This window comes from Myotis brandtii, unplaced genomic scaffold (assembly GCF_000412655.1).
Source record: "Myotis brandtii unplaced genomic scaffold, ASM41265v1 scaffold417, whole genome shotgun sequence".
NCBI lineage: Eukaryota > Metazoa > Chordata > Mammalia > Chiroptera > Vespertilionidae > Myotis > Myotis brandtii.
In genome coordinates, this window is record NW_005366017.1 from 461,547 (window position 1) to 483,191 (window position 21,645).

The 21,645-nt window shown below is 43.8% G+C and overlaps 1 protein-coding gene across 5 annotated transcripts in view; it reads left to right on the top strand.

The window, feature by feature from the left end:
- Window positions 1-20,790, top strand: part of CHD4 (chromodomain helicase DNA binding protein 4) — a 29,301-nt gene extending 8,511 nt beyond the window's left edge. For 2 of the 5 annotated variants that reach the window (XM_005873707.2, XM_005873708.2), the window contains exons 14-39: window positions 629-820; window positions 1,284-1,484; window positions 1,677-1,814; window positions 2,084-2,205; window positions 2,322-2,495; window positions 3,117-3,258; window positions 3,350-3,481; window positions 3,595-3,712; window positions 5,039-5,163; window positions 5,497-5,734; window positions 5,899-6,074; window positions 10,849-11,029; window positions 11,114-11,200; window positions 11,290-11,378; window positions 11,481-11,614; window positions 11,915-12,059; window positions 12,172-12,337; window positions 12,599-12,696; window positions 12,805-12,934; window positions 13,174-13,245; window positions 13,550-13,687; window positions 13,944-14,052; window positions 14,163-14,295; window positions 18,343-18,538; window positions 19,674-19,837; window positions 20,236-20,790. In XM_005873707.2, coding sequence (XP_005873769.1) covers window positions 629-820; window positions 1,284-1,484; window positions 1,677-1,814; window positions 2,084-2,205; window positions 2,322-2,495; window positions 3,117-3,258; window positions 3,350-3,481; window positions 3,595-3,712; window positions 5,039-5,163; window positions 5,497-5,734; window positions 5,899-6,074; window positions 10,849-11,029; window positions 11,114-11,200; window positions 11,290-11,378; window positions 11,481-11,614; window positions 11,915-12,059; window positions 12,172-12,337; window positions 12,599-12,696; window positions 12,805-12,934; window positions 13,174-13,245; window positions 13,550-13,687; window positions 13,944-14,052; window positions 14,163-14,295; window positions 18,343-18,538; window positions 19,674-19,837; window positions 20,236-20,253 — 3,618 coding nt within the window. In that variant the 3' untranslated portion in view covers window positions 20,254-20,790. Of the gene's footprint in view, window positions 1-628; window positions 821-1,283; window positions 1,485-1,676; window positions 1,815-2,083; window positions 2,206-2,321; window positions 2,496-3,116; window positions 3,259-3,349; window positions 3,482-3,594; window positions 3,713-5,038; window positions 5,164-5,496; window positions 5,735-5,898; window positions 6,075-10,848; window positions 11,201-11,289; window positions 11,379-11,480; window positions 11,615-11,914; window positions 12,060-12,171; window positions 12,338-12,598; window positions 12,697-12,804; window positions 12,935-13,173; window positions 13,246-13,549; window positions 13,688-13,943; window positions 14,053-14,162; window positions 14,296-18,342; window positions 18,539-19,673; window positions 19,838-20,235 lie in introns of all 5 variants that reach the window. The other 3 variants (XM_014545671.1, XM_014545673.1, XM_014545670.1) reach the window with 3 other exon arrangements.
- The last annotated feature ends 855 nt before the right edge of the window (window positions 20,791-21,645 follow it).

The window sequence follows — 21,645 nt, forward strand, 5'->3', positions numbered from 1 at the left end:
TTTTTAGAGAGAGAGAAAAACACATTGTTTTTTCTACTTATTAATGCATTCATTGGTTATTTCTTGTACCCTGACTGGAGATGGAACCTGCAACCTTTGCGTATTGGGACAATGCTCTAATCAACTCAGCTACCTGGCTAGGGCCAGGAGGTGGTGTTTTAAATGACTGAGGAAGTGTTATGGGGGTCGGGGTGGGGTGATCATACAACCAAGCTTTTATGAAACATTGGAACCTGGGTCTTCTGATCCTTAATTCATGGCTTATTTCCTCTGGTGTGTGTCTGTGTGAGATGTGAGGACGATTAAGGTTAAAAAGATGAATCTTGGGGGCAGCAGTGGGGACGGGGACATAGGATTATCTGGTGGATCCTGACTGCAGAATTAATGTATTGCTAGGGAGGCTATGATATGTCTTTTCTCAAAGATCTGTGGGACCCCAAGACCTTCATCTGCCTGATAGGTTGTTATCAAACACAAAGTTACAATAATTAATGAGGATCTTTTTCTCCACAATTTTCTGTGGCTCCCCCAAGGAGGATATAGTGAAAATGTGTGAGCAGGAGGCAGCTCTGTTATGAAAGCAAGGGAATCCCTTGCTAGCTCTCAACTTCTTTATTTCATCCTTCAGCCAACAGTGAAGTATGAGCGACAGCCAGAGTACCTGGATGCCACAGGTGGAACCCTGCACCCGTATCAAATGGAGGGCTTGAATTGGTTGCGCTTCTCCTGGGCTCAGGGCACAGATACCATCTTGGCTGATGAGATGGGCCTTGGGAAAACTGTCCAGACAGCAGTCTTCCTGTATTCTCTCTACAAGGAGGTAGGAAAGCTGGGCCTATTATTTCTTTGTGGGGGTATTTTATGTTCATGGTCTTCTCTTACACTCTGAGGAGAGAGAAGAAGAAAAAAATGATTGCTAACCTTGAATGACAGTAAGATAAGACATGTACACAGAGAAATATTTGGGGGCATGGAGCCATAGGTAGGATTAGTGGTGGGTACATAGAGCCTCTATGGATTTGTGTTGAGATCAGCAGAATTATGGGTGGAATTAGTATAGAAAGACTTAATGGAAGAGGTAAGGTTTTGCGTTCTCTATAATGGTGGGTATGGCCTTGTGGAAAGGAGTGGGCAGAGCGTTTTCATACATAGAGAAGGTCAGGGTAGGAATAGGTGTATGCCAATACTTGGATAGTTTCTGGGGCTTGGGGTAGAGGTGGGCTCTGGGGTTGTAGTGGAATGGGCCCTTTGTCCTTACTCTGTTCTTCGTTTCTTCCTCAAAGGGTCATTCCAAAGGCCCCTTCCTAGTGAGTGCCCCTCTTTCTACCATTATCAACTGGGAGCGGGAGTTTGAAATGTGGGCTCCAGATATGTATGTGGTGACTTATGTGGGCGACAAAGACAGCCGGGCCATCATCCGAGAAAATGAGTTCTCTTTTGAAGACAACGCCATTCGTGGTGGCAAGAAGGCCTCTCGCATGAAGGTATCTCAGTGGAAGGGAGATCACTCTCAAGGGGGAGTTGTTGTTAGGGCTTTGTTTGCCTCCTTGTGACCCGGTTCCTGGGATGAGGTGAAAAAGATTACAGCTGGAAGGAGGGAAAAGCCCCATAAGTCCCTTGGGTTTGCTGATGCTGGAAAAGTTGAACATTAGTAACCAGGTTGCCGTCTTGTGCAGAAAGAGGCATCTGTGAAGTTCCATGTGCTGTTGACGTCCTATGAGTTGATCACCATTGACATGGCTATCTTGGGCTCTATTGACTGGGCCTGCCTCATTGTGGATGAAGCCCATCGGCTCAAGAACAATCAGTCTAAGGTGAGGGGGAAGGGAGGGAGATTATGGCCTCCAGTGTTAGTTTTTAATACCACCTACTCATAAGGGGAGACCTAGGAGGAGAGGAAAGGGAAAAACGGTCTTTGTTTTTCTTCCTTACTGATACCCCTTGGTGGCCAGGCCTTAAAAGAGAGGTGGAGTTGGGGGTGGGAAACCAAAGTATTGGTCAGTGAAACAGCTTGGGAGTTCTGCAGAGATATACTGGAGCCCTCATTTCATTGAGTTTCACCTCTCTCCATCTGCTTCACCAGTTCTTCCGGGTCTTAAATGGTTACTCACTCCAGCATAAGCTGCTGCTGACTGGGACTCCATTACAAAACAATCTGGAAGAGCTGTTTCATCTGCTCAACTTTCTCACCCCTGAGAGGTTCCAGTAAGTGTGTGTTAATGTATAATCGACTCAGTTCTGCTTCTGCTCTTCCTGTTGTCCATTTCTTATATCACTTTCCTTCTCCCTCTCCAACAATGTTTTCCTTTCTCTTTCTGAAGCAATTTGGAAGGCTTCTTGGAGGAGTTTGCTGACATTGCCAAGGAGGATCAGATTAAAAAACTGCATGACATGCTGGGGCCTCACATGTTGCGGCGGCTCAAAGCTGATGTGTTCAAGAATATGCCATCTAAGACAGAGCTGATTGTGCGTGTGGAACTGAGCCCTATGCAAAAGTGAGTTAGAAGGAACGAAATATTGACTCCATTTTGCAAATACTGTTAGACATCAGCCCGGCTGTAAAGTGTTTCTTTCTTTCTTTCTTTTTAAAAAAAATATATTTTATTTATTTCAGAGAGGAAGGGGGAGGGAGAGAGAGGTGAAACATCAATGATGAGAGAGAACCACCGATAGGCTGTCTCCTGCACGCCCCCAAGTGGGGATCGAGCCTGAAACCTGAGCATGTGCCTTGACGGGGAATTGAACCGGGGAATCAAACCATGACCTGGTTCATAGGTCGATGCTCAACCACTGAGCCACACTGGCTGGGTTGCAGAGTGTTTCTTATTCCTCACCACACTCTGCTTCAAGGCACCTGGTGACAGGTGTAAGCAAGGCCTAAAGACATCTAATGCCAGGCAGCTGGAGTTCTTGGTTCTTTTTATTGTTTTTTTCTCTTGGTTCTTATGTAGTTAGTTATATCTTACCTTATTTAAAATGATGGTGGTGGTAGTGCTTGTTAGGTTTCCTTAGACCCAAAGTGAGATATATTGGAAGGAAGATATCAGATCTTAGGACTGCATTTTGAGGCATGTGGAGACTTGAGTCTGACTTATCTTCCTCCCTTGCCCATGCAGGAAATACTACAAGTACATCCTCACTCGAAATTTTGAAGCACTCAATGCTCGAGGTGGTGGCAACCAGGTCTCTCTGCTGAATGTGGTGATGGATCTTAAGAAGTGCTGCAACCACCCATATCTCTTTCCCGTGGCTGCAATGGTATGTTGTGCCACTCTTGTTCTTCTCTGGGTTGGAACTGCTCTGTTGGGCTTTCTTTCAATGTTTTTTTCTTCTTTGCTTCTCTCCTCAGGAAGCCCCTAAGATGCCTAATGGCATGTATGATGGCAGTGCCCTAATCAGAGCATCTGGGAAATTATTGCTTCTGCAGAAGATGCTCAAGAACCTTAAGGAGGGTGGGCACCGTGTACTCATCTTCTCCCAGGTATTATGTGGATTGAGCTGGGACCTTTAAGAGATAGCAGTAAACACCCTCAGTGACATGAGGGAAAGAATTTTCATCTGACTTTCCCATAATTAAACTTGCTCCTTTTCCAGATGACCAAGATGCTGGACCTGCTAGAGGATTTTTTGGAACATGAAGGTTATAAATATGAACGTATTGATGGTGGAATCACTGGGAACATGCGTCAAGAGGCCATTGACCGCTTCAACGGTATGTGGGAAGGAGTGGCATAGTTCTAGGCATCCTCATTCACTGTGTCTTTGGGCCAGTCACTTGCTCTTCTTGTGCATCTGCTTTTCTGTATAGTTCTTCTGGGTCTTTGTCAATTCATATGAAAAATAAATTTTTTAAAATGTTTTGATTGGAAGAGTGTATTGGACTATTCCTAGGAAGTTTTTTTCTTTGAAGTCTTCATTCTTTCTCTGGAAAGAACATTTTCTTTAATCGTCCTCATTGTATCTTGAGGCCCAGGAGGGACCAGGATTTATCCAAGCACTTATCACAAGTTAGTAGCAGACCTGTCTCAGTAGCTACCACTTCTTTTTATTTTATTGTGTTTTTTAAATTCTCATCTGAGGACATACTTAGAGGAAAGAGAGAAGGGGGCGGGGGGGAGACATTGATCTGAGAGAGAAACATTCCATACACTTTTTGACTGGGCTTCAGACCTGAAACCCAGGTATGTGCCCTGACCGGGACTTGAACCAGCAACCTTTTGGTGCACGGGATGGCGCTCAACCAACTGAGCTACTTTATCTGGGCACTACCTCTTCTTTTAAAAAAAATAATGTTAGACTTAACAAAAAGTTTCAAAAATAGTACAGAGAGTTCATGTATACTCTTCACCCTGCTTCTCTTAATAACAAGTTATATAACCACAGTACAATTCTCAAAATCAGAAAATTAGCACTGGTATTATATTGTTAAATAAACTATAGACTCTAACTGAAATGTCACCAGTTTCCCCCCTAATGTCCTTTTAGTATTTCAGGATCCAGGCCCAGAGCCGACATTGATTAAGTTGTTGATTCTTTTCCTGTATGTGACAGTTCTTCATTCTTTCCTTTTCTTTCATGACATTGATACTTTTGATGATTACTGGTCAGCTATTTGTGGAATGTCAGTTTTTTCATGATTAGATTGAGATGAGGCATGTTGGGCAAGAATACTAAGAAGCGATGCTGTGTCCTTTTCAATGCGTCATATTGAGGGGGAGGACATGATGTGAATGTCTCATTGTTGGTGATGGTAACTTTGACCACTTGTTCAGGTGGTGTCTGCTGAGTTTCTCCACTGTAAAGTTACTTTTCTCCCCATTGTAGTTGATAAATATCTTGAGAGGTGTTTGAGTCTATGGTGATACCCTGTTTCTCCTTAAACTTTCATGCTGATTTTAGTATCCATCGGTGGACCTTGCTTACAATGATTATTTCTGTGGTGTTGGCTTATGAGGTTTTATATTTCTGAAATTCCTTCTACATTTGTTAATTGGAATTCAGTAGACACTTCTAATGATGTTTTTGGTTTTTTTCTTAGCACCGGGTGCTCAACAGTTCTGCTTCTTGCTTTCCACTCGAGCTGGGGGCCTTGGAATAAATTTGGCCACTGCTGACACAGTCATTATCTATGACTCTGACTGGAACCCCCATAATGACATTCAGGTGAGCAGAGGTAGCAGCGTTGGTATACAGTAATTTACCAGAAGTGAGGGCTCCACCATCTGGAATTAGTTGTTTTCAGGGGAAAACAATAGATTCTTTTTATGTCTTTTACTGAATTGTAAGCCAGAAATTTTGGGTTATCTGTGGTTCTATTTTGGGTAACATGATAGAGGGTGGTGTCTGGGGGCAGTGGTGTAAAAGGAAGTTCTGTATGAAGGCAAGCTGCAGCTCCTGCCTAGTGCTAGATTTTGCTTATGTGGAACTCTCGGCGAGAGTGAAAGCAGGAAAGTGTGGTTACTTCAATTTCTGGCTTCATTTTGTGCCCTACTCCAGGCCTTTAGCAGAGCTCACCGTATTGGGCAAAATAAGAAGGTGATGATCTATCGGTTTGTGACCCGTGCGTCAGTGGAGGAGCGTATCACGCAGGTGGCTAAAAAGAAGATGATGCTGACGCATCTAGTGGTTCGGCCTGGGCTGGGCTCCAAGACTGGATCCATGTCCAAACAGGAGCTTGATGACATCCTCAAGTTTGGCACTGAGGAATTATTCAAGGATGAAGCCACAGATGGAGGTGAGCTAGTCAGGAACTTGTTTTGGTTTGGGGCTTGGCCTCTCTAAAGTATATATTTGATACTTAGGGTCCTGGGACTTGGACCTAGGGTCCTGTGGAACTTGCTTTTTCTACTGCAGCTGCTGAAGCTGACTTTGGGCATATGGACCCTTGATTCTTTATAGGAGGAGACAACAAAGAGGGAGAGGATAGCAGTGTTATCCACTATGATGATAAGGCCATTGAACGACTGCTGGACCGTAACCAGGATGAGACTGAAGACACAGAATTGCAGGGCATGAATGAATATTTGAGCTCATTCAAAGTGGCCCAGTATGTAGTGCGGGAAGAAGAAATGGGGGTGAGTATGAGTCCAAGGCATTGCTTTGCTTGGTGGTTGATCCAAAATTGGAACTGAGACCAGGATGGTATTTGAAACAGGAAGAAAATATCTGTAGGCAAATTAGTACATTGATGAGTTGAATATATGTCTTCTTTTGAAAATCAATACTATAACATGATTAATCACATTTTTATTTTTGCTGTGGCTGTCAGGAAACCCACAATTTTCACACTCAAAACAATTATATTAGTTCTTTATCAGAATCTCATTTTCTCTTAGGTATTTTGTTAATCCTACAAGTAAACTTTTGTTTGCTTTTTTTTTTTTTTATCTTCACCTAAGACAGTGATGGCGAACCTATGACACGCGTGTCAGAGGTGACATGCGAACTCATTTTTTTGGTTGATTTTTCTTCGTTAAATGGCATTTAAATATATAAAATAAATATCAAAATTGTAAGTCTTTGTTTTACTATGGTTGCAAATATCAAAAAATTTCTATATGTGATACGGCACCAGAGTTAAGTTAGGGTTTTTCAAAATGCTGACACGCCGAGCTCAAAAGGTTCGCCATCACTGACCTAAGAATATTTTTCCCATTGACTTTTTTATTTTTTTTAGAGAGGCGGGAGAGAAAGAGGAAGGGAGGGAGGGAGGGGGGTAGAGAGAGGTGAGAGACATCGATTGGTTGCCTTCCACACATGGGCAAGGGTGAGGGTGAGCCTTCAACCTAGGTATGTGGAGGTATGTGCCCTTTACTGGGAATCAAACCTTGGACCCTTCATCTGCTGGCTGATGCTCTAACCATTAAGCAAAACTGACCAGGGCTTGTTTGCTATTTTTAAGTCTATTTGGAGAAAAGACAGGAAATAGATACATACCTAGACAGCCTGTCTCTCTGTGCCTTTTAAAACATTAGAATTGTTGTTTTCCCTTTTTTCTACTTCCCTTCCTTTTCTTTGTCTTTTTAGGTAAAAAAGAAAACAAAAAACAGAAAAATACTAAAACAGTAATAAAATGTGTGGCATCTGTAATAATTTATTCTCCCAAATGATAATGTTGGGTGTAAAATGAAAAAAAATTTGCCTTCTCCGTTGGTCCTCTTTAAACCACTCAGCTCAGGGTTCTTTGAATTGACATAGGTTACTGTGGTCTTTACCATTTTTTCTCAGACTTTCAACTCAGAACTATTCCTCTTGCTGTGTTTTTCTGATATGTATCTATTGTCTTTGTCCTTGAAGGTGATGCTACTAACCTTAGTTATGTGTAACTGGTTGAAAAGTCTGACATAGGTCTCGAGACCATATTCAATCAAAACGGCCCTCCTGAAGGTGCTCCACATTCCTGCCAGGGCAGGGACTACATATAGAAGTGATTGACTGGGACAGCACGTGGTTGGGAGGGAGGGGTGGTACTCTCCCTCCCATTGATAACCTCTGCTAAGGATTACACAGGTATACAAATGGCCTTCTTATTAGTGGCTGTAGCTGCTGTTTACTTTATAATATTTTAAAATTTTATTTTTTGACTAAAGGCCTGATGCACGAAAATTCGTGCAAGAGTAGGCCTTCCTTCTCCCAGCTGCTGGCACCGGCTTCCTTCCAGCACCTGGGACCCGGGCTGCTTCCCTCTGGGCCGGCTTCATCAGGAAGGACATATGGAATGACGTCCAGTCTAATTAGCAATTTACCCTTTTTTTATTATAGATTAGATTGTAATTCACATGGTTCAAGATTCAAAAGATACAGAGTTTCTCTTTCATCCCTGTCTGGCTACCTAGTTCCTTCCCTCCCTAGGGATAACTTATGTATCCAGTTTCTTTTTTTTTTTTAATTCTTTGTTTTTTAAATATATTTTTATTGATTTCAGAGAGGAAGGGAGAAGGAGAGAGATAGAGATATCAATAATGAGAGCATCAATCAGCTGCCTCCTGCACATCCCCTACTGGGGATCAAGCCCACAACCCAGGCATGTGCCCTAACTGAGAATCAAACCATGACCTCCTGGTTTATAGTTTGATGTTCAACCACTGATCAAGCTCAGTTTCCTGTATGTCTTTCTAAAAGTGTTATATGTACATAAAAGTTACATATGTATTCATCCATGCATACACATAAACATACACACAAGCACATTTTCTCTTTTTCTTTTAAACACAAAAATAGCTGTTTGGTTTTTGTTGTTGTTGTTAATTCTCACCCGAGAATATTTTTCCATTGATTTTTATTTTTTTAAATATTTTTATTGATTTCAGAGAGGAAGAGAGAGATAGAAACATTAATGATGAGAGAGAATCACTGATCAGCTGCCTCCTGCACACCCCCTACTGGGGATCAAGCCTGCAACCTGGGCATGTACCCTGACCAGGAATTGAACCGTGACCTCCTGGTTTATAAGTGGACACTGAACCACTGAGCCACGCCTGCTGCGCTTTCTATTGAATTTTATTTATTTATTTGTTTGTTTATTCGTGGTTTGTTTTTTCCCAATTGATTTTTAGAGAGAGTAGAATGGAGAGGGAGAGACAGAGAGAGAAACATTGATGTGAGACACATTGATTGGTTACCTCCTCTGCATGCGCTCCCTGACCGGGGCTGGGGATTGAGCCTGCAACTGAGGTACGTGCCATTGACCAGAATTGAACCCAGGACTTGTCAGGCCAACGTTCTATCCACTGAGCCAAATCGGCTATGGTGAAAGTAGTTTCTTATACATAATGTTCTCTACGTTGCTTTTATCTACTTACTAAATCTTGAAGATATAGTCTAAATCAGCACATAAACTCTCCAACTTTTTTCCACCTGCATAGTATATTCTTGTTTGAAAGTACCATAATTTATTTATTTTAAAAAATTGAGGTATAATTGACATATAATGTTAGTTTCAGGTGTGCAGCATCATAATTTGATAATTTGCGTATGTATTGTGAAATGATCACAATAAATCTGGTTAATATCCATTGCGATATAATTACAAAATGTTTTTTCTTCTGAGAACTTTTAAGGTTGACTTTTTCAGCAACTTTTGAATATGTAATATAGTATCATTAACTATAGTCACCATGCTGTACATTGACTTACTTATTTTATAATTTCAAGTTTGTACCTTTGACCCCCTTCATCCACCCCAAACCCCAACATTTATTAATTTAATAATAATGGATATTTAGGTTGTTTTTAATATTTTGCTAGTAGCAGCAGTTTTTATTGCTTTGCCCTAAGTCATACTTAGCAGAGAGAAATGTGCAATGTAATAATTTTTTTTCATCTTTAGGTAAAGATGTGCGAATTCCCCCCTCTCCCCCAAATGAATGCAATTTAAGTTATTAAGCTTCACTAGACAAAAAAAAAACAAAACAAAACAAAAAAAAAACTTTTAATCTAATTTTTATTGATTTCAAAGATGAAGGGAGAGGGAGAGAGAAACATTGGTGATGGAATAAAATCATTGATTGGCTGCCTCCTGCATGCCCCCCACTGGGGATCGAGCCCACAACCCGGGCATGTGCCCTGACTAGGAATTGAACTGTGACTTCCTGGTTCATAGGTCAATGCTCAACCACTGAGCCATCTATACATATAAAAGCCTAAGTGACCGAATGACCGAATAACCAGTTGCTATGATGTGCACTGACCACCAGAAGGCAGACGCTCAACGCAGGAGTTACCCCTGGTGGTCAGTGCGCTCCCATAGCCAACCTCTCGTGGCCTGCCAACCTCCTGTGGTCCCTACCCGCCTCTCTCCCCCCCGACTGGCCCTGATAGGCCGATCGGGACTGGGTGAGACGGCCCCGATTGGCCCCAATGATCAATGGCCAGGCCAAGGGACCCCCACCCATGCATTGAATTTGTGCACCAGGCCTCTAATTCTAACATAAGGGATTTGGAATCAGTGATCCTGAAAAAGTAACGAGACTTTCAGAGGAGCATAAAAATGTTTATGTCCATTACAGAGACATAAGATGATATATGCTGGTTGTCCCCCCAAAAATGTATACACACTTTGAATGATTCCAAAGTCAGTATTTATTAGCATATAGTTCACTTTTGAATTTAAAAGAATCTACAGAAATGAATAATTTTTTTCAATGTCTGTTTTCAAACTGATGACCGTTCTATTCTGGTCCAGGCACTGCTGATGACTGGTGCCAGTTTTGTACCATAAACTTTATTATGTATCCCCATAAAAAAAGTCTAATGGCACTTTTTGATAAGTCATCTTTGTTTAAAGTTTAGTCTGGCTTTATCCATTATTTCAAACCAGTTAAATCTGAAAAGGAGTATAATTAAGTGAGTTGTCAACTATTAAAGTGTGCATACAATTTTTTGGGGTACCCTACATGTGTAATTCTGTTTTTTGCACACATTTATGAAGTTTAGAAGAGCATAACCGTCCTACTTTATCTGTTATGAAAATCTTTTGCAGGATTTCAGAAGTGGCTCCATTCTGTCTTGCTAAGGCTCTAATCTCTCTTTTCTACATTTGCTGTCTCCCAACTGTGTATGTGTCAATAAAAAGGGTAGAAGAAACACTATCTCTTCACCCATCTCTTGTGATAATGGCTCCATTCCATGTTTTTCTTTGGTTATGTTGACTGCTGATCTACACATAATTATGAGGAGCCATGTTGTGTCACTTCAATTTCTTTTAAGTTCTTAGGTTCAAGCAGGCACACCAAGTATTTCAGAGTCCAGTCATGAAAAGGAGCTAGCAGAATGGGAACTGTGAGGACCAGGGGTAGCTGGTGGTGCTGACTTCAGCACCCCTGAGTCCTGGCCCTCCCTCTGTCCCAGGAGGAAGAGGAGGTAGAACGGGAAATCATAAAACAGGAAGAAAGTGTGGATCCTGACTACTGGGAAAAATTGCTGCGGCACCATTATGAGCAGCAGCAAGAAGATTTGGCCCGAAATCTGGGCAAAGGAAAAAGAATCCGTAAACAGGTCAACTACAATGATGGCTCGCAGGAGGACCGAGGTGTGTGTGGCCGGCCCCGCCCCCCACCCATGGGCCGTTCCACTAGAGCAGTGGGCCCCGCTCATCTGCCCTCTCTCCCTCCAGATTGGCAGGACGACCAGTCCGACAACCAGTCCGATTATTCAGTGGCCTCAGAGGAAGGTGATGAAGACTTTGATGAACGTTCAGAAGGTGAGGGCTATGCTTCTCTTCTTCTTGTTTAAATATTGCTTTGTCTAATATCCTACCAGTATCACTCATGCATTCTTTTCTTCTTGCAGCTCCCCGCAGGCCCAGTCGCAAGGGCCTGCGGAATGATAAAGATAAGCCATTGCCTCCTCTGTTGGCCCGTGTGGGTGGGAATATTGAAGTAAGTGCTGTATGATTCTAGGGAGGGGTGGGTTAGTGCTGATATTGGGTCTTTGGTGGAGTAAGACCTGCTCCCTCTCACCTAGGTTCCTTCTCCCCCTAGGTACTTGGTTTTAATGCTCGGCAGCGAAAAGCCTTTCTTAATGCAATTATGCGATATGGGATGCCACCTCAGGATGCTTTTACCACTCAGTGGCTTGTGAGAGATCTGCGAGGCAAATCGGAGAAAGAGTTCAAGTAAGTTGAGAGACGGAATAGGATTGACTTAGTGCAAGGGCTTCTATGGCACTAGTCCAGCTGTGCAGGGAAATGGGCTGTTTTCTCTGATGAAGTTGGCAGGTGAAGCTCTTAGTAAGGTGTGTTCCTATCTGGGACATGGCATGGAGTTTGGAGACCAGCCTTCACAGTGATGATGGGTTTTACCTCAGGATGAAGCCATAGTTGTCTGGGATAGTACCTAGTTGGTAGTGGGGAAAAACCTGGTCTAGGAGCTGGCATAATCGCTGTTTAACTCATTTCTCTATTTCTTCACTACAGGGCTTACGTCTCTCTTTTTATGCGGCATTTATGTGAGCCAGGAGCAGATGGGGCTGAGACCTTTGCTGATGGTGTCCCCCGAGAAGGCCTGTCTCGCCAGCATGTTCTTACTAGGATTGGTGTCATGTCCTTGATTCGCAAGAAGGTGAGCCCTGAACGTCTCTCCATTTTCAGGGTTTCTAGGGGAAACTGGAGGGCCATAGGAAAGGAACCTAGAGCTGGAATTGGATCTTCAACATCTTGTCCTGTTGCTGCAGGTTCAGGAGTTTGAGCATGTTAATGGGCGCTGGAGTATGCCTGAACTCGCTGAAGTAGAGGAAAACAAGAAAATGTCCCAGCCAGGGTCACCTTCCCCAAAGACACCTACACCCTCTACTCCAGGGGACACACAACCCAATACTCCTGCACCTGCCCCACCGGCTGGTAAGTCTGCCTGTACTGTCATTTCTGTTCCTCTGTTCTTGTCCTGGCCTATGGTTTCTCTGCTCACCTGTGCTCAGTAAAACAGGGGAGTCTGGCAGGACACACAGCAACCTCCCTCTCACTTTAGGAGGGCCGTCCTGAGTATAGGGCTGGCTCTTAAAGGCACGAGAGGACAATTTAAGATAAGCCAGACTGAGAAGATATGGCATTCTCTCTGATCTAGGACCTTCTTCCTAATAAGTTGTCTTCTATTGGTTGCAGAGGATGGGGTAAAAATAGAGGAAAACAGCCTCAAAGAAGAAGAGAGTACAGAAGGAGAAAAGGAGGTTAAATCTGCAGCACCCGAGGCCGCTGTTGAGGTAAGAGATGGTTGTAACTGGATGCCATATGGAAAGCAGATGGATAAACCCACTCCTCCTTTTCATTGCTGGCCTGTCTGCTTCATCTTCTGTCTTTTTTCCTTTCAGTGTCCACAGCCCCCTGCCCCTGCCTTGGAGGATGAAAAGGTCCTTGTTGAACCTCCTGAGGGAGAGGAGAAAGTAGAAAAGGCAGAGGTGAAGGAGAGGACAGAGGAACCCATGGAGACAGAATCCAAAGGTATCCACATTTTCAAGCACTACAGATCCCTGTGTAAATAAGTTGCTCATGGACTTGCAGCCAGGCTGTAGGATGTCAGGAGGAAGTAACACACTGAAGAATCCCATACCCCACTGTGACATCTTTTAAGATTTTAATCATAAAGATTTCGGATTAGGATTGTTCCAGTTGGATATAGTGTGGAACAGTGGAGAACCTTCTTCCTTAGATACATTTTCAATGCCATCTGTTCCTTCCAGGTGTTGCTGATGTGGAGAAGGTGGAGGAGAAGTCAGCAATAGATCTGACTCCCATTGTGGTGGAGGACAAAGGTTGGTGTTTGAAGAAGCCTATTGTAGTTTGGGAGGACTCTAAAACTAGAAGCAAGGACTTTATCTCTGGGACACCCCCTTCCAACCTCCAGCCTTCCTATCCACACCCATATATCCATTATCCCAAGTGACTGCTCCATTTGGCCCCATATTTAGTTGTCATTGGGCTAGCAGTGCCTTTTCTGGGTTTGAGAAACACCTGTGTGGAAAAAGGGTGGAGGTGGATGATATCTTGTAGCACATAGTGCTATGGATAAGGGCCACAGTGTCTGGAGCTAACATTTTTCTCCTGCATATCCTGTAGAAGAGAAGAAAGAAGAAGAAGAGAAAAAAGAGGTGATGCTTCAGAATGGAGAGACTCCCAAGGACCTGACTGATGAGAAGCAAAAAAAAAACATTAAACAGCGATTCATGTTCAACATTGCAGATGGTGGTTTTACTGGTATGAAAATGAGGGACCCACTGAGGTTAGAGGGATCTGATATGAAATTGCGGTTGTTAGAAACCAGGGTACAGTGATTTAACCTCTAGTAGATGAGGAAAGCTAGGCTGATTGCATTCTCCTCTGGGTTCCGTGTTAGAAAGTCACAGGCATAGTATTAAAATGGTATCAGGGGGACAGGAATAAATAGTATTTTGAATTCTCACAGTTGTGTGCCTTTCTTTTTCTCCTCAACCTTCCCTAAATTCCTCTTTAGAGTTGCACTCCCTTTGGCAGAATGAAGAGCGTGCAGCCACAGTCACCAAGAAGACTTACGAGATCTGGCATCGACGGCATGACTACTGGTTGCTGGCTGGCATCATAAAGTATCCTTTTCCTGAGTCAGGGTTGTGATTCTTAGTGACGGTTCTGAAGATTCCATAGACTGAGGTTCTTACTTTCCTTGTTTTGTTTTTCCTGAGCAATTTTCCAATAGTCATGGCTATGCCCGGTGGCAGGACATCCAGAATGACCCACGTTATGCCATCCTCAATGAGCCTTTCAAGGGTGAAATGAACCGTGGCAATTTCTTAGAGATCAAGAATAAATTTCTAGCACGAAGGTTTAAGGTGAGCAGGATGGGGAGGAATACCATGTTGAAGTCACAGTCCTTAAAGTACAGAAAGGACTGTAAAGGAGGGAGTCTGTTCATTCAACCATACTGTTCATTGTGTTCTGGGTGCTGAACTTTTTAAAAAAATATATATTTTATTGATTTTTTTACAGAGAGGAAGGGAGAGGGATAGAGAGTTAGAAACATCAATGAGAGAGAAACATCTCATATCAGCTGCCTCCTGCACATCCCCCACTGGGGATGTGCCCACAACCAAGGTACATGCCCTTGACCGGTATGGAACCTGGACCATTCAGTCCGCAGGCCGACGCTGTATCCACTGAGCCAAACCGGTTAGGCAGTGTGTGCTGAACTTTTGTATTCTGTGAAAGGCTTTGTTTCTAAGTATCTTCAGTGTTAAAGATCAAGACATACAGACTTGAAAATTAACCAGCTGTTCAAGGGCTGAAGATTGTCTAATGAATGACGCAGACTCTAGTATAGTGGGTGTGTTGGGGAACACTGTAGGTTGGAGTGTTCAGGAAAGATACAGAGGTGGATTGAGCTGGCTCTCCGAGGAGGCAGGGCTGTCAGTGGGCTGGTAGTACTTTATTCTGGGTCTGAGAGTACCTGTGTGGATAAGGGGAGGAGTGGATACTAAAAGAAGATGCAAAGTAGAGAGCTCTATTTTCAGAATCACTAGGGCTAAGAAGCCCAGGACTTCATTTCAAACGGGCCGTAGTTTGCCCACGGCTGCTCTAAGCCCAAGTACAATTTGGGGAGTAAGAAGTGTACACTAATAGTCCTAGCTGATTGGCTCAGTGGGTAGAGCTTCAGCCTGCGGACTGAATGAACGATCCCAGGTCCGGATCCAGTCAAGGGCACATGCTCGGGTTTCGGGCTCAATCCCCCATAGGGGGCATGCAGGAGGCAGCTGATGAATGATTCTCTCTAATCATTGATTTTTCTGTCTCCCTTTCCCTTCCTCTACAAAATATATCTATATATATGTATAAAAATAGAAATGTATACTAATAAAACTTCAAACATTATGTACCAAGCAATGAGTGGCACAGGGATACAAAGACAAATAAGGCATAGTGCCTGTTCTCAAGGTGCTTACAGTTTAAAGTAGAGGCAAATATGGGATTAAGTGAATGCCTTTCTGGGTATTGGGAGGGAGACTGCTGAATCCATAAGAAAGTTCTCCAGATGGAATTTGGGGAGTGAGGAGAGGGTTCACAAATGGCTGCATGGGGAATTAAGTTTTGATGAATGTAATATGGAGATTGGAATGGATAGAAACAGAAGGCTAACCTAAAATGGATTAAGCCCAGCAAAGACATAGAGGCAGCAGAGCTTAGGGTGTTTGGAAGCAAGTTGGCCCAGTTGGGTTATAGAAAACACTTGTGGGAGGTTGTAGGTAAGGGCTAGAGGTCAGTAGGTAGGTTTTTTGGCACTGGATAGAGTATGGACTTTACCCTATAGTTAATGGGTAGCCATTAAAGGTTTGTGAAGAGTTTTAATATGACCAAGGGAAATGAAAACAACATTCATGAAATTATAGAACTATCATATTGTGAGGTAGTAAGGGCTGAGCTATGATGCTGGTTGTGGAAAATGAAAAGGATATAGTAAAGGAAATAAAACACCAAAGAATTTATGGAATTTACTGATTTATTGTAGGGGTCAGTAAACCTTTTTTTTTTTTTTTTAAATATATTTTATTGATTTTTTACAGAGAGGAAGGGAGAGAGATAGAGAGTTAGAAACATCGATCAGCTGCCTCCTGCACATCTCCTACTGGGGCTGTGCCCGCAACCCAGGTACATGCCCTTGATTAATCGAACCTGGGACCTTTCAGTCCGCAGGCCGACTCTCTATCCACTGAGCCAAACCGGTTTCGGCAGTAAACCTTTTCTATTAAAAGGCCAGAAAGTAAATATTTTAGGCTTTGGTGGACATATGATCTTTGTTGCAAATACTCAACTCTGTGGTAGCATGAAAGCAGCCACGGGTCATAAATAAGTATGAATGTGTTCCAATAAAACTATTTGTCAACACTGAAATTTGAACTTCATATAATTTTTATGAAATGTCACAAACTATTTTCACTTTTCAGCCATTTAAGAAATGTTAAAAAAAAAAATTTCTTAGCTCTTGGGCCATACAAAAATAGGCAACAGGCCCAATTTGGCCCCTAGGCCATAGTTTGCTGACCCCTCACTTACTGGATTTGAGATACAAAGGAATAAGCCTTCAGAAATAACTGAAGCTTTGAGCCTGAGTTACTGAGAAAATTAAATTATCATTGGCAGATCAGGGAAGTGAGGAGGAGAGGGAACAGTTTGTAGAAAAGAGGAAGTTCAGTTTTAGGCAAGTCAGTTGGTGTTTCTCACCAGTAAATAACCCTCCCACTACCTGTGCCACCATAAACAAGTGGGATCAAAGAGTGATCATCATACATGGGTGGAATCAGAACAACCAGTGCTTGACCTGCAGGTTTGAAAAGCATCAAATCATTTGCATATAGGTTCTGGCTGACCTAGGAGAGGAAGAGATCTGTTGGGAGAATACTTTGAAAGAACAGCAGCAAGTCAAGGGCTAATTCTAGAAAAAGCTCAGTTTGGGGCAGAAGAGGGAGTTGGTGAAGGAGACAGGGTATATGGCTTGAAAGTGGATGCTTGGTCTGTTTGGAGGTAAATTAGTAGGCCCTGCTGGAGCCAGATCTTGTGGAAGAAATAGCAGCGCATTATCCTCATACTGTCCTTTTTCCTGTCCCCTAATGCATTCTCTCTACCAGTGGATGCGTGAGTAAATTAAGTCTCATAACTTCTGAATCAATATTCTGTCTCTTGGAATATGTTTCAAAGACCCTTTTACACAGCTCCATCAGGCAACAGCTACAAGAGTATGTTGCAGTATGATTTTTGTTGTTGGGGCCTGGAAGCAACCTAGCTGTTCGAAATGGGGAGTGTGGATAGATAAAATATGGATTCACATCATGGAGCACTAAGCAACAGCTAGAAGCAACAAAATGCATATGATATAACAACATAAATGGACACTTTAAGAAGATACGTAGTGGGGAAAGGAAAGCATTTTATATATACAGAACATTCTGTAAACTAGAAATGTGCACAAACTTCAAGAACACCCACCAAAAGACACACAGTAAGTATATTAGAAGGGTTACCTATTGGTGAAGGTAAGGAATGGAAGTGAAATATGAGACAAAGGAAGCAACAAAAAAATTTCGAGAATTTTTTTTTTTTAAGAGGAAGGGAGAGGGAGAGAGAAACATCGATGTGAGAGCAAGACATTGATTAGCTGCCTCCTGTAGGGGTCCTATGGGGGATCAAGCCTGCAGCCTGGACATGTGCCCTGACTGGTTTTCAAACCCGCAACCTTTTGGTGCACAGGACAATGCCCAAACAACTGAGCTACACTGGCCAGGGCCAAAAATAATTTTAAAGAGTAAAACAACTTAAATGATACGATGTAGATATACCCATGGGATGGACTACCATGCAAACCATTAAGAATCGTCTTTTATGAAGTGCAGCAAAGAACAAAGGAAGATGCTTACTATGTAACTTTTAGTGAAACAATATAGATATGTATATATAGTTTCAATTATGTAAAAAATACCTATGGAAAGAAAAATCTCAGAATGTTAACAGTACCTCTAGGAGGTAGGATTATTTGTGATTCTAATTTTTATGCATTCCGAGACCATCAGAAATAAGCAGTAGCCCTAGCCAGTTTGGATCGGTGGTTAGAGCGTTGGCCCACGGACTGAATGGTTGTGGGTTTGATTCGGTCAAGGGCACATACCTTTGTTGCAGGCTTGATTCCTGGTCCTGGTCAGGGTGCGTGCAGGAGGCAACCAATTGATGTGTCTCTCTCACATTGATGTTTCCTCTCTGTCTCTCCCCCTTCCTTCTGCTTTCTCTAAAAATCAATGGAAAAAAATATTCTCGGGTGAGGATTAACCAAAACAAAAGAAATAAGCAAAGTGAGTATCACTCTAAGTCTCATCTCTTCTCTATCCCTTGTCCAGCTTCTAGAACAAGCCCTGGTCATTGAGGAACAGCTTCGGCGGGCAGCTTACCTGAACATGTCAGAGGACCCTTCTCACCCTTCCATGGCTCTAAATACCCGCTTTGCTGAGGTGGAGTGTTTGGCAGAGAGTCATCAACACTTGTCCAAGGAGTCAATGGCAGGAAACAAGCCTGCCAATGCGGTCCTGCACAAAGGTAGCCAGTGACTCTCCTGCCTCCTGCTGACTCAGAGTCCTTCCTCCCCCCCTCTCCAATACACATTTCTTGTTTCCAAAATGTTTTTCAGGGTCCTTTTGTCTGGGAGCTTAAGATGTACTGGGGATCTGTGCCTTCCTCCTTGGGAAGCTATTATCTTAGAGCAGCGGTTCTCAACCTGTGTGTCGCGACCCCTTTGGTAGTTGAATGACCCTTTCACAGGGGTCGCCTAAGACCATCCTGCATATCAGATATTTACATTACAATTCATAATAGTAGCAACATTACAGTTATGAAGTAGCAACGAAAATAATTTTATGGTTGGGTCACAACATGAGGAACTGTATTTAAAGGGCCAGAAGGTTGAGAACCACTGTCTTAGAGGCAATTAAGGATAGTAGTTCTTTGCCTCTTTTAATATATTCAAGTTCTTGGAGGTGGGAAGTAAAGCAGAATAATATAATGTCATCTGGGATACTTAAGAGGTAACATAAGGTGATTTAAGATCCCAACAAATCTAGACCCCTTTCTAATGAAAGTTAAAACATTGTGAGGGAAGTGGAGGGTGAAATGATGAAAAGAAGGCATAAATAAAGGAGGAGACAGCTCCAAAAGGTGGAGAGGAAAGATAGTGAGAAAAGGAAACAATAGGAATAAGCTTCTCAAGAAGTAGAGGAAGTAGAGACAATAGGGAGCAAAGGGCAGAGAGGGTTAGGTGACTTTAAAAGGCATAGATACAAAATAACCACGGGATGTGGAGCACAGAATAAGGAGTGTTGTCAGTAATGCTGTCATGACAGGTACGGTGTCAGATGGTACCAGACTTGTCAGGGGTATCAGTTTTGAAAGTACATGATCATCAAGCCATTATGCTGTACACCTGAAACTAATAATATTGAAAGTTACCTGTAATTAAATAAACATTTTAAAAAGGCATAGCATCATGGACAGTTGGAACTGGAATATGAGGAGTAGGAATTTGAGCGTGGTGGAGGCCAGGTCGGGAGACTGATAAAGGACAGCACTCCAGCACATCAGTCGCTTGGTCACTGAGAAGTCATGGGCAGACACAGGTCCACTGTGGTAAGCAGGAGCTGGGTCTTCACCTCAGCTCACCACCTTTTCCCCCTTGCAGTTCTGAAACAGCTAGAAGAACTGCTGAGTGACATGAAAGCTGATGTGACTCGACTCCCAGCTACTATTGCCCGGATTCCCCCAGTTGCTGTGAGGCTACAGATGTCGGAGCGTAACATTCTCAGCCGCCTGGCAAACCGAGCGCCTGAACCTACTCCACAGCAGGTAGGACCATTTTCTTTTCTTTAAAAAAAAATATTTTTACTGATTTCAGAGAGGAAAGGAGAGGGGAGAGAGAGAGACATCAATGATGAAAATCATTGATCGGCTGCCTCCTGCATGCCCCCCACTGAGGACCGAACCCGCAACCCGTGCATGTGCCCTTGATTGGATTCGGACCTGGGACCCTTCAGTCCACAGGCTGATGCTCTATCCACTGAGCCAAACCAGCCAGGGCAGAACCTTTTCTCATGGTCTCTGTCCCAGCAGAGCCATTCTGGAACTTGTAACTTTCACTCTCTGTCCCTAACTGGGCAGGTGGGGCCTTCCTACCAGAGAGTTCTCTGGGGATCTGGTGAATACCGGTTTGGAATTCTGACTTCCATGTCTCTCTCTTGCTATAGGTTGCCCAGCAGCAGTGAAGATCCAGACTGACGATAACCACCTTCACCGCTGAGCAATGACCTTCCTCACTTTCCCTTGCCCAGCTTCTTCCTTGGGGGCCTGAGAGACCCTCTCCTTCCTTCTGCCCATCTTCCATGTTGTAAAGGAACAGCCCCCAGTCCACTGGGGGAGGGGAGGGAGTGAGGGCAGTGGTGCCCTTCCTGCTGGAGAGAATGCAGCAGTAGCGCCGGCGCCATCTGCAGGGAGCTGGCGGGCTGGCTGGCCTTCTTCTGGGCCCTGGCTTTCCCCACTGTAACGTCTGTTACACACAAACTGTTGTGGGTTCCTGCCAGGCTTGAAGAAAACGATCTGAATTTCTTTGTTCTTTTGGTTTTATTTTGTTGATTTATTTTGTGTTTTCTTTTCTCCTTTTTTGGGGTATTTGGAGTGGGCTGGGCCCCTGGGTGAGACACAGCTACCTCTGTTGGCATCTTTTTAATACCAGGAACCCAGCGGCTCCAGCCACGGCTAGAATGAAATAAAGTTTGGAAAAAAAAAAAGGAAAAGAACCAAAAGCATAAAAACCACAGCAAAATTTCTTGATGAAAATTGAAAATAAAAGTTTCCTTGTATTTTAGTGCGCTGGTTCAGTGTGGGTTGTAGGAGCAGGGATGCATGTGTGTGACCGGAGCCCTGGGAAATGTGTAATGGAAACGAAAGGTTTCCTGAGGTTCTGGTAGTTGGCAAACACGCTCCTGCCCGCGTGCATGTGCCCTTGTGCTGCAGACCAAGGGCGACGGCTCCTTCTCCCCTGGAAGATGAGAGGCTCCCAACGACCTGGGCTCACCGGCCATTTCATGGGCTTAGGTTTCCCATGTATGAAGTAATCTTCAGAAAGTCGGGACGATAAATCCAGGAACGTGCTTGGGACAGTGTTTAACAGCTGCCAGCACTAGCTTAGTATTTGTAAGAAGGGAGGCTGAAATAGCTTGTCCTTGCTCACTTGTGGGAAGTCAAGGTGCAAGATGTCCACCCGATCCCCAGATGTGAACCTAAGCATGAAACTACCCGATGGGCTGAACAGGCGTCTGGGATCAGGAAGAGGGTTCATAATCACAGGGTTGGGAGCAGGCAGGAGCCAGGGATGCCGTGATCTTCGACGAGGAAGGGTGGAGGTGCCAGGAGGAGGGCCCCGCTATTTCGCTTTGGTTTGGGGTGAGGCGGAGGCCTTCAGGTACCATTTTCCCAACAAACCTGCAGTGAGGCCACACGCTCAGGCCAGGAGGGAAGGGCGGGGGAGCTGAGGACAGCCCCGCCATTGCCTTCCCTCTGGGAGTCTGAGTAGGGCGGTCCGCTCCCGAATTTCCCCCGGCCGCAGCGCAGACCGCCAGGCGCGCGTTCCCAGGGCGCCCGTGCGTTCCGGGTTCCGC